The 12563-nt window shown below is 45.4% G+C and overlaps 1 protein-coding gene across 3 annotated transcripts in view; it reads right to left on the bottom strand.

The window, feature by feature from the left end:
* The window catches only part of LOC309334006 (syntaxin-3-like), a 31682-nt gene extending 21273 nt beyond the window's left edge, over positions 1-10409 (bottom strand). Inside the window, exons 1-2 of one of the 3 annotated variants that reach the window (XR_014152782.1) lie at positions 10208-10409; positions 3242-4863 (exon numbers count right to left, since the gene is read on the bottom strand). Coding sequence is in view for 2 of the 3 variants with exons in the window: in XM_081848166.1 (XP_081704292.1) it covers positions 3936-4863; positions 10208-10248 (969 nt within the window). In the remaining variant the exon portion in view is untranslated. Of the gene's footprint in view, positions 1-2337; positions 4949-10207 lie in introns of those variants that run through there. The other 2 variants (XM_081848167.1, XM_081848166.1) reach the window with 2 other exon arrangements.
* Positions 10410-12563: the final 2154 nt, after the last annotated feature.

Here is a 12563-nt window from a genome sequence, read left to right as displayed (position 1 = left end):
GGTTTGCATTGAAACTGCTGCTAAAATGCATATCCCCTTTGCTATAGTAGCGCCTTGCTGCCTGTGAGGTGTTTTGAGGACTTCAAAGCAGCAAATCACCCGATGCCTTTGGGACATTAGATTTGGTCCTTGAGGCTGATCCGGGTAAGGATCTGGCCCTTGGAGTGAACAAGGTTGTCTACCCCTGACATACACCAATGTGATGAAGAGATGGTCAGGTTTGTGCAGGCATCAGGTCATGCAGATCGGGTTGGATTCAGGCAGCAATTCTCAGTTTAAGAATAGCAGTATTGCAAGATTTTCATTATTTGCACTTGTGAAATGTTGGAGGGTATGAAAGGAATTATGCCTATCTGCAGCAAGTCTGAATCCTACAGCGAGGCAGCCTCAAATTCTGCATCAAAGGTAAGAGAATACTACGTGCTGGATATATTTTGCAAAACAGGTATATTTGACTATTTCAGCTCTAACTCTGCTTGGACATGGTGCTGTGGAGGAGTCTGAGGTGCCAATCACAGGCTGTCTTGCATAACAGCTGCACTCCAACAACACTACCCCCCCCCCCCCGCAATCATTGCTTCTGAGATTTTACTAGGCTTCCCATTGCAGACATGAGGACTAGAATTTGGGGCCGGGCCAGGGAGTAAATGAAAGCTGATATTCTCCCCAGCTTGCTGAATGCATATCCAGTTCTTATGTTCTGTTCTTGCAGATCTGAGTTTGCAGCGGCTTACACATACATACTAATTAAAACATATCTGCATCCAAAGCAGAATCTGTTTATATTTATCAGGCACACGAACCCACCTACCATCTGTATTAGTATTATTATTAATACTGGGAGTTTAGCCTTGAGTGTCATATTAACATAGTGGACAGTGAAACACAGAAAAATTGCCTCTGACTATTTGCAGCTGTACTTCTGGGTCTTCAAGATAGCAGTGCTGTTTGAACCCTGTGCTTTGTACCAAACCTGTTTTAAAAAAGAAATACTGGCATTCACTTGTCCAAACCCCAATTTCCACTCAGTCACCTTTTTCATATTTCCATTTGATTTCAGAGAGTTAGCATTAAGTGCTTGCATCTGAGGAAAACAATCATCTTCTTTCATAACCTAAAACAATTTTGTTCGTTTAAAAAAAAACAAACGGGCAAAATAAAAGTGAAATTGTTGGTATTCGTCTGTCTTCCTACATTCCGCTTCACTGCGTGTCCTTGAGTTCTAGTGTTAAGAGAGTGAGAGAAAAACTTTTCCACTTTCTCAAGGCCATGCATAATTTTATAAACTTCTATCATGTCGCCTCTCAGACGCCTTTTCTGTAAACTAAAAATTCCCAAACATTATGGGATGCTGTTTTGTAAAACAGTATGGTCAGCTTCTACATGCTGAATGATGATGTCATCTCAGACAGCAAAATGTCTCTGGTTGGCCCAGGCTGCAGAACACGCTCTCCTCTTAGTAAGCCTCCCCTCCCCAACCCTCCTGTTTATAGAGAGGGGCAATGGTGTGTGATGGTTAAAGTGACCTTGCCGTGAAGCTCACTGGGTGACTTTGGGCTAGTCACCTTTTCTCGGCCTAACCTACCTCACAGGGTTGTTAAGAGGATAAAATGGAGAGGAGGAGCACTATGTATGCCACCTTGAGCTCCTTGGAGGAGAAGCTGGATATTAAGTGCAATAATAAATTCATTAAAATATATGAATGTGCACCAACCGCAAAATTCTGTTTAGACCCCAATATGGCTCCTTGGGGGGGGTGGCTCTTTTTCATCCTGGAGTTCATTGGAAGCTGACCATCGAGACTGGGTCTGAATCTGAATCCCAGTTCAGAAAAACAAAACTTCATATCTCACCTATCCACTATTGTGCAGAAATACAAGAAAGGACTCTAACTTCACCTTTCCTCCCCACCCCCTTTTAAAGCAACACATTTCCAGACAATTGAGTTGAATTATATTTTGGGGAAAGCCCTAGGATTGCTGACATTGTGAAGGGTGGTGCATAAAACTGGTTAATTAGGAGAATAATAAATTTGCTGCTTCAGACTGCAGGTGGAGAAAACTATTTTAGACTCCTGGCAAGCACATAGGAAGCTGCCTTAAGACAGACCATTTGTCTGGTATTGTTTACACTGGCTGACAGCAGCTCTTCAGCATCTCAGGCAGAGAGAAAAGTCTTTTTCCATCGCACACTGCTTGCTCATTTTTTAATTGGAGATGGCATGGGGTGAACCAGGGACCTTCTGCAAGCAAGGCTTGTGCCCTGCCACTGACCTATGGCTTTTCCTCTAAGCCCCACCCCCCACACACACACCTTATGAAAGTATGAAACCTGTGTAATTGTGTAAGATGATTTTATACAAATTTATATACACATGCATATTAATACATATGTAATGTGCATGTATACAAGTACATAGATATACATAGATATATTACATGCATGCACACGTTGCCTTCTTATGTAAACATTAACACCCTTAATTCATACTGTAGGTTATTCCAAATTACACCAACCAGAAGCCATTTGAAATCATAACTGAATGGAGCCAGGATGTAAAACACATGATCAATTTAAGCATCTAGGAAATAAAGCCAGTAAACCAAACGATGTTTTTGGTTTTTTTCTTTGTTCCAAATGGTGCAAAGGCCTCGTCTTACAGGTGGGGCAGGGGGGGATCCCTCACTTTCTTTTTATGTGGATCAGGGCCAGTACCACGGGCCACACACCCTAGCAGCAGGGCCCACTGAGAAGACCCTCCTGGTGAGGGGGGAGTCACTTGTCCAAGGGGCATCCACTGAGGGTAATGCATTCTAACCATGGACACATCAGGAGAATTTCTGGCAACTCTGTTATGCAAAAAATGAGGAAGGAAGATGTTGTGTGGGGGTGAATTATGGCATTCTACAACTTTCTTTTGAGCTATACATATTTCAGTAATCTCCAGTTTCACTGAAGCTAGACTTCAGCAGAGTTGAGAGATGCCACAGAACCTGTTTTCACAGTGCCAGCCCAAGAAAAGCGGAGCAAACTGCAAATGTGCAACCTCCACCAACCCCCACCCCAAGATAGGGCTAATACTCTTGATGCACTGATTCCTGCCTTCCTCTAATCCCCCTTCCTGGCAGGTCACTTAAGCCTCCTGCTGCATTACTGGGCCAGCCCTACATTTCCAAAGTCTCCATTTGGAACACAGAAAACATGGAAAAGAAGAGGGTGTTATGAGGATATGCAGAAGTACCTTCCTTTCAGATGCATTTGGGATTATGATTCAAGTGTTGTTCATCAGAAGATTTGGCCTCTGGGCTGGTTGGACCTCTACTGCCTTTCTGGGTTTTAACTCCTCTTAACTGGGAGACAGTAGAGCTGTTTGGGAAAGGACTGCAGCTTAGTAGTAGAGCACCTGCTTTGCATGCAGAAGGTCCCATCTTCAGTCCCCAGCATCTCCAGATAGGACTGGGAAAGAACCCTGCCTGAAATCCTGCAGAGCCCCTGCCAGTCAACATAGACATTGCGAAGCTAGATGGACCCATGGTCAAACTCAGTAGAAGACAGGTTTCTATGTTCCTACAGACATAGTTGAAGAAATGAACGCCTCTTCATTGTTGTTGCATCAGCTTCACGTCATGCCTGTCTGCTTCCCTGAAGCATTCAGCTGTGCGGGGCTGGAGACAGGATGCTGGCCAGAAAAAGCATCCACAGCAGGCCTCTTTTCATGCTCTTAAGAACAGAACAAAAAAACTTTGCGAAATCCATAAGCAAAGGGGGGTGAAGATGCATTTAGTTGCCTTGCAAATGCTTCCATCCACCCCAAGCAACTATCCAGGACTGACCTGCAATGACATGCACATCCAATGTTCCAGAGTGCTATCATTAGTCACCAGTGGTAGCCTTTAAGTCTAGGAAAAAATGTCTGTGTGCCCACACTTCTTTATTCAGCTCATCACACTCGGAGTCGCCATACACGAAAGGCATGTGCAGCAAGCGCAGAGGCCCAGCACTGCAGACAACGCAGCAGATAACCGTGACTGCCGCTCATATTTGAGGGCTTTCTTGACCTCCTCGTTCGACTGAGAGATGTAATCAAGGGTATGCAGGACATTGTACTCGATGCTGTTGATGGTCTCCTGCTGCTCTGCAACCAGGATCTCCAGGTGCAGGAAGAGAGCGTGCAGCTCGCCAATCTGCACTTCCAAGTCCAGCAGCTGCTGGTGGCGCACCTGCGCCAAGGCCAGATGCTGCTTGGCTCTGAGCACTTCCAAGTCTTGGCCAACGATGCGCGGCACCACAGGACTCTCCACCATCCGCTTGATGTCCTCTTCCTGGAGATCCAAGCCAGCCAGTTCCGTTTGCCTCCTGATCTGCTCCTTCAGCTTCTCCACATATTGTGTCTCCTTGGCGTAGTGGTGGGCAATGATGTCACGGTAGCGGCCAACAAGTGCCGAGAGCTGGATGTGGCGTATGCGGCTAATGGCCAGCCACTGCTTGCTGTCCCTGGCGAGAGCCTCTTGGATGCTGTTGAGCCTCGGCTGCAGGGTTTTGGCCTCCTGGGTGAAAGAGTCTTTGATTGCACTCAGCTCTTTTTTCTCCCTGCAAATGCTTTCCTCGGTAGTGCAGCAAAGCACCTGCTGCTGCTTCTTGTCGATGTTCTCAGATAACTCTTCCAGCTTATTCAGCGCCAAGGAGAGACTGGTTATCTCCTGGAAAACCTTGTTCATGGGATTGCCCTCTTCCTCTTGGAAAATAGGGTTGTCGAAGGAGAGAGTGTCATCTAGATCCAGAGAGTCCCCGTCTTCGTTCACTCTGTTCCTGAGCTCCTCTAACCTGTCCTTCATTTTCAGCTCTTCTCGAAGCCGGAAACATCTGTGGAAGAGGAGGTGAGTGAGGCACACCCATCAGCATTTACGGAGATTTTGAGGGGGCTTGGGGACTTTTGCGTCAGTCAAAGCTGTTTTAAAGAGAGAGAGATAGAGAGAGTAAAAGAAAACTTCCCTCCCTAAAGCGATTGCAAATATTGACTGAGGCAATAAGCTTCTAAACCAGAGTTTACTCTACATCACATGGCTAATGTAAACCGGCTAGACTAGATTCCATGCCAGGGGTGGGTGGCACATAGCCCAATGATACAGCGTCAGCTGTAGAAATGAACATTGCTGAGTGCAGTCATGGGGAAATGTGAAAGGGGGCAGGCAGGCAGGGGGAATGTTTCAAGCCAGACTCAGCTGACTTTGAAGGTGACCCTGCAACAGCTTTCAAACTACTGAGTCAAACCCAGATGCAAAGTGGACCAGAATTCAAATGAGTGCCATTAAAGAATGGAGGTTGTGCATGCATTCCATAGTTCTGCATTCTGCAGTCACAGAATCCTTCCTTCCTTCCTTCCTTCCTTCCTTCCTTCCTTCCTTCCTTCCTTCCTTCCTTCCTTCTTTCTTTCCTTCTTTCCTTCTTTCCTTCTTTCCTTCCTCTCTTCCCTGTTTCTCCTTCTGGCTACTAATCCTACTGGCTATGTTCTGCCTCCACTGTCACGGGCAGTATGCCTCTGAATACCAGTTCCTGGAAACCCCAGAAGGGGAGAGTGCTGTTGTGCTCAGGTCATTGCTTGTGGGCGTCCCAGAGGCATCTGGTTGGCCACTGTGAGAACAGGATGGTGGACAAGGTGGGCTATTGGCCCAAGCCAGCAAGCTCTTCTGTTCTTACAACTTTCTGTTCCTAAATAATTTTGAAGGATTTTTTTGTCTTGCATAATAACAGCATAATTTGAGCAGTAAAAAAAATTTAACAATAGACAAAAAATAATCTTACGGGGTTGAGGGTGGGAGAATCAGTGATGGGGCTGACAAATCCTAAGCCTGAAGGTGCTTTTATAGCCCCCTTCACACACACTTCTATCCCTGCTTTTTCCCTTCCAATCCTCCCCCCCATCTAGTGTACAGGCATCTCCCTGTTTATGTGGGGTTTGCATTCCAAGGCACCGTGTATTTACATGAAATTGTGTATATTTGAAATACCATTGAAAAAGCCTGTAAACACCCCATTCTGTTCCCGTCCCTTTTTGTGATGTTTTTGGGTGCAGTTGTACACACACCTAAAACAGTCACTTCCTGTACTTTCTCCCCCAATTTTGGGGGACATGCTGGGGGAATGGGAAGGCTTTGGAGCTTGGAAGGGGGTTGGGCTACATGATACTCAGGGTCCCAACTCTACCATATTAGGGGATCTATGCCCCCCTTCCCTTCATAACATCCCTTTTTGCTGTTGGCACCATCAGATCACAGACAGGGAAATAGCAAGTGCAGTCCAGATTTTTGCACTCACAGGGTGTAGGTCAACTAGGGGAACAGGACACTGCCCCACCAACCCCAGTCTGCCCTCAGCCGGCTCTCACCAGCCTGGAACTGCCTGTCAACCTCCTCTGTGTAAAACTTGTAGAACTCAGCAGGGAGGAGAATGAGCGGGAAAGATAGAATGAGTTGACTCCACCTGTCACCGGCTCTGGCTCAATCTACTCTTGACCTCCCCGCCTTCCACCCTACCAGTTCCAGTGGGCATCAGTCAGCTCTGCTCTCTGCATTCAGAGGAAGGTCCAGTCTATCCTATTGCCCCTCAGATGCCCTTCCAATGACAGTAGGATTGTGTCCAACAAAATACCCTCTTTTAACACACAATCAGGAGGGGAAGGAGGAGATGCTGCACCTCCTTTTCCTCCCCTCCCAAAAAGAGTACACATGAAATGAGCAGCAACCAGCAACTGGAAACATGCAGGATCTGAGATTCCCAACTGGTAAGTGGGAGGCTCTGATCCTGCACAGTGCTGCTTCAGGCGTGGGGAGGCCTGGGAGGAAAAAGGAGAGTTTGGAAGGTGAAGGTATCCACCTATACCTACATCTATCTTCTTCTCTATGGGTGTATATTGTATTTAATTATGGATAATCAGAGTTTTTAGGGGGCTAACCAGGCTGGGATAGCAGGGATAGCAGGCTTGTTGGCTTTTGAATGTCTGATGTAGATTTTTTCAATTTCATTGTTCTGTATGGGACAATGGCAATAAAGATTATTGTATCGTATGTGGCCACCAGGTAGATCCCTCCTTTTCTGGTTTCTCCTTCTTCATGCTTGACACCACACCTCCTGACTATCCCCAGATCATTCTGAGCTACCCCAGCCCCACTCAGCTGCAACCCATATTCCTCCAAATGAACCCAATATGGTCCAGGATTTGGACCTCATTTGAATCCAGTGCACAACCCAAATACATAAACCATTTCTGTTCTCCAAGCTTTGCAACTGATCTTTCAAGATCTCAGGAATACTCAATGAATGGACGGCAGGTAAAAAAGAACAGCCTCTGGTAATAATGTGTGTAATCATACACATAAAAATGTGTGTGATAATGCACATGATATCCAATAATTGTTTCCATTCTTAGTAGAACTGGATCAAAAATTATTTGCTTCTTGTTGAGTTCAAGCAGTGAGACAGAAATTTTAAAAGACCTGTAAAGAAAAGCTTGGAATTGAGATTTTCATAAGATTTGATTCCTCATTATAAAATGAGCTTCATGTGGTAGATCTGATCCTGACAGACATGGACTCAAGTGCCACCTCTGCTGGTGGTGTTGGGCAAGTCAGTTTAGGGAACAGCTGGAGTTCAGTAGTCAAGCACCTGCTTTGCATGCAAAAGGTTCCAGATTCAATACCTGGTCTTGAAAGACTTGGTCTGAAAGCTTGGAGAGCCACTGCTATTCAGTGTAGATGAGGGATGGGGAACATGTGGCACCCCATGTGTTGTTGGACTACAACTCGCATCATCCCTTATCACTGGCCATGCTGAGAGAGGCTGATGGGAATTGTAGTCCAACATTCATCTGAAAGGCCACAGGTTGCCATCCCTGCTTGTAGGCAATACCAGGTTAGACAGGCCAGTGGTCTGACTCAGTTTAAAGCAGCTTCCTGTGTCTGAGTTTCCTACTGCAGCTTGATGCCAAGGCTACTTTCAGAGATGTACCAGGGAGTAAGAACTAAGAAATTCCCCCAAACACTTGAGCCAGCTATTGTTGCTCCAAATCCCAGCCCACACAAGAAGAACTTTATAGCTCCTACATGGGGAGGGCTGTAGGTCAGTGGTAGAGCAGTGCTTTGAATGCAGAAGGTCGTGAATAAATAAAATAAAAACAGCCCTCACAAAAATTAATCAGCCATGTGCAAGAAGATACATTAAAGCACATAAAGCCCTGAGTCCAGTCAGAGAGCCAACTTACCTTTTCCATCTGAAATCATTCCATGTGGCAGGAGTTAAGTTATTCTTTTGAATATTTTGCATTTACCTATCTAAAAGTACACAATGGTCCCTCCCAAGTAACAATCAACACTCATGCATTTCCAGAGTACACACAAAAGCCCCAGAACAGAACGTTGGCGGATTTCCTGGTGCTTACTTTAACCAAGGAACTGCATTTTCTGTGGTCTACAGTTTATTTTCTTAAGCATTGTTGATGCTCAATTATCACAGCGCAATATGTCATTTTCCTCTACAGGTTGTTGTTGTTGTTAGGAAAGCATGTTGGGGTCATCACAAAGCACTATGGAGGTCAAAATTGAACTCAGTTGCATTGTATTCCAGATTTACCTCACTTCAGCAGATAATCTGCTGAAACATACAGTTGCATTCAACTGAGAGCTGTGCAGAGTAGACTCATTGAAATCAACAGGCAAATTAGTTGCAGCCATTGATTTCAGTGGGTCAATGCGTCGTAGGACTTAGTTAGATAAAACCAAGTGTTATGAGGTGGGGCAGGGGGATAAATTGTTTTTAAAATTCTGGGTAGGAAGCAGCAGAACTCCCGCTACTTTTGTAATCGGATTTTAGCAGCGGTAACAAAACTGTAATTTGAAATAAAAACCTATTGATGCTAAATTATTGATATGATTATTTAAATGGTTCTAATGATAGCTGGAATATTTTTTTTTAACAGTGAAAGATGATGAATTTATACAAAGGAAGAGTCTGAGTGCTTCAGATGAAACTGTAATGAGTACAGCCAAGATCCTTTTATAATGCTACCTCCTCCATTGAAATACTCTTCTCAGAGCTGCTAATGCATCTTGGAAAAACAGCTCCCAATAACCAGGTGATCACTCAGGAGTGACAGGGGATGAAATTACTATGTCATTTTTTTGGGCGGGAGGATTAGGTGTGGGCAGAATTGTTTGCTTAAAACCAGCACTTTTTTTCTATTAAAAAAATGCTTTGGGGTACTCTCATTTTCCTACTCATATTGAAATACTGCCCCTCAATGAGGCCAAACTTAGATTCACAAAATGTTTAGGGGTATGCATACCCCTGCTTCCCCCCAGAAAAAAGGCACTGCTTAAAACTATGGAAAAGATGAAGAGAGCAAATGGATGGTGAGATGAGAGTTGGCGATTTCGGGCAGAGTCAAACTGATCTTCCAGGTGAGAATGCAGGTAGACACTCCACATCCACACCCCTTCTACTCTAAACTGTGTATATTAGCAATACATATACGGTGCTATGTAAATTCCACATAGCCTTTGTACAGAAAGGCTGCAGGTCAGTGGCAGAAGGTCCTAAACTCCATCTCAAGGTAGAGCTGGGAAAGACCTTTGCCCAAAATCATGGACAGCCACTGCCCATCACTGAAGACAATAGTGACCTAGATGGTCCAGTGGGCTGACTTAGCATAAATCACCTTCCTACATCCTACTCTGCAAGTGCAGAATCAGACAACAAATGTGAATTCTACAAGCCCTTACAATAGCCAAGAGCCTTACTGTATATTGCAAGGCTGCATGTTGGTACATCCACCAACTACTACTCAAAGATCTGGGGACAAAACTGCCCTTTCTGTGACTTATTAGCATCAATATCATTTAAAATACGTATTTGGCATATGGGAATGTGCACTTCCCTCAATAAAGATCTCTTTGTTACTCAAATGTAAGAGCTTCTGTGAGTGTTTTGAGTGGGAGCCAGGATACTTTCAAATAGAGGACCGTCTTCTGCAAAGTAGGATACATGGCTCTGTCCTCCAACACCTCACTGCCACCACCCAGCACCTGCCACCTGATGCAGCTGCCTCACTCTGCCTAATGTTAGGGCCAGCTGCAATTTCTGTCCGCTACATAACTGTTAAAGGCAAATGAACCCTCCATTCACCAAAGAAGGCAGCAATCCTAACTTAGCTTACCTTAGTTTTATCTTTTCGTGCCTTGCCTCTGATTCATGCATTCAAGCATTTGGGAGAAAACAAAGCTGGCAGTTCAAGTTCTACATCTGGAGTGAGAGCCAGAACAGCTGAGCTCACTCTTCTGAGGGATATTTTATACTTTGGTTTTGCTATGGCCATTTCCTTCTCACTAGCTTTCACTGCAACCTTTCATTGGACTTTTCTCTTGATCCTCATTTGTGCCCTGTAAGATCTGAAAGCAATTAAAATGGAATTGAGTCACCTGTGCCCAGGGAAGTACAGGTAAATCATTGACAGGTACCACAGAGCGGCTTTGCCAGCCATGCATTGACATCACTGGGGAGCCCATTGATCCGGAACTGAAGGAATCATTCCCACCTCTTCTGGAACATGTTAAAAGGAAAGTGAACACCAAGGCACTCATTCATTGAACAGTAAAGTCCCTTCATTAACTCAGAGTTCATGCACGTGGACTGTATGTTCTAATTTTTATTGTTTCCAAAAGGCATATAAATTACTTTCAGCCCAGGTACCCAATGCATGGCCAGAATGTCTCTGGCAATAGAATTAGGTTATTATTTACCAGCCATGGTAGGTAACTATCAGAAGCAGTTTGCTGGATTGGCAGAGGGTGGTAGCAGTAAACCTAGGATTCATTTCACTTAAAATAACCCATGATTAAGCCAAAGAATGCTGTTAAAATTACTCTGGTCATTTCTCCCGAGGGGCTGTGCTTCTGTCTGAGCAACATACGAGTTGTGAATCAGGGCATTATCCTGTAGGAGGCAGACACCTTTGGTCAGCATACCACACCTCTCAATTTTTATGGCCTTCCACAATTTCTGCAGCAGTGAAACATAGTATGTCCTGGTAATTGTGGTACCCTTTGCCAGGAAAGCCAACATCACTACTCCGCAATGGTCCCAAAAGTCCATGAACATGACCTTGCAGGCTGAAGTGCCTACTTTGGAGGAGGTGAGGCAGAGTGCTTCCATTGTTTGGCATGAGATTTAGTCTCTGAGTCATAATGATGGACCCATATTTCCTCCTGAGTAATTACCGTATTTTTCGCCCTATAGGACACACTTTTTCCCCTCCAAAAATGAAGGGGAAATGTGTGTGCGTCCTATGGGGCGAATGCAGGCTTTCGCTGAAGCCTGGAGAGCGAGAGGGGTCGGTGCGCACCGACCCCTCTCTCTCTCCAGGCTTCAGGAGAGCTGCAGCGCCAGCCCCACAAGGTCGGGGGACAGCGGGGAGGTGGAACGCCGCCATCCCGCTGTCTCCCGATGTGGTTTGGAGGCTGACAGCAGGGAGACGCTTGCTTCTCCCCGCCGCCAGCCCCGCAAGCTCTGGGGACAGCTTGGAGGCGCAGCGCGTCTTCCCGCTGTCCCCGGACCTGGTCTGCAGGCGGGCGGCGGGGAGAAGAGCGCTTCTCCCCGCTGCCGGCCCCACAAGCGCCTGGGGGAAAATAAATTTTTTTTTCTTTATTTCCCCCCAAAAAAACTTGGTGCATCCTATGGGCCGGTGCGTCCTATGGGGCAAAAAATACGGTAGTCTATTAGCTAGTTGGTGAACGGTTATGCAGCAATCCTCTAAAATGGCGGCCTCCACTTGCTGAATGGTGTCTTCATCAATAGTGGACTGTGGTCACCCAGGAATGGGAGCTATTCCACCGAAGTCTGACCACACTTTAACTGATGATGCCAGTGCTTGACAACGTCATACGATGGGGCATCCTCCCTATAAATCCCTTTCATCTCATCGAACGTCTCCCATGGTGTGCACCCTTTCAAGTACAGGAACTTAATGACCGCTCTGCATTCAACTGGTTCCATTATCAGACATTACTCCACGTTAGCACCCGTAGCAGAGAAAGCGTTAGGAGTTCAGGGCTACAAATTACCTTTTTACCCATGGAGAGATGTATCATTACACAAGAGCAATTTCATCCTCCTATGATAACCGGAAGTGGGTCAGGAGAAATCTTTAATGAATGACCCTCGTAATCACCTCAAGCTGTTGAAGGTGAGCATGCCCTTTTTTTTAGTGCACTCACTCTCACATTCTAGGTGTCTCCAATTGCTCATTTCTGTGGTAATATATTGCTCTAAGCTTACATTACAAAGGGGATAACAGACCTGTTCATGACTATTAACAAAGGAAGTTGGTATAGTCATTTTAACAGTCCTCTTCTTCTTCAAAGCTCAATCTCATGACTATAACAGTGTTTCTCAAACTTGGGTCGGCAGCTGTTGTTGGACTACAACTCCCATCATCCCTATGTCGCAGGACCAATGGTCAGGGATGATGAGAGCTGTAGTCCAACAACAGCTGGAGATTCAATTGTGAGAAACTG

Source organism: Podarcis erhardii (assembly GCF_964252035.2).
Source record: "Podarcis erhardii genome assembly, chromosome: Z".
In the NCBI taxonomy this organism is placed as follows: Eukaryota; Metazoa; Chordata; class Lepidosauria; order Squamata; family Lacertidae; genus Podarcis; species Podarcis erhardii.
This window is presented reverse-complemented; position numbering and strand designations above follow the sequence as displayed.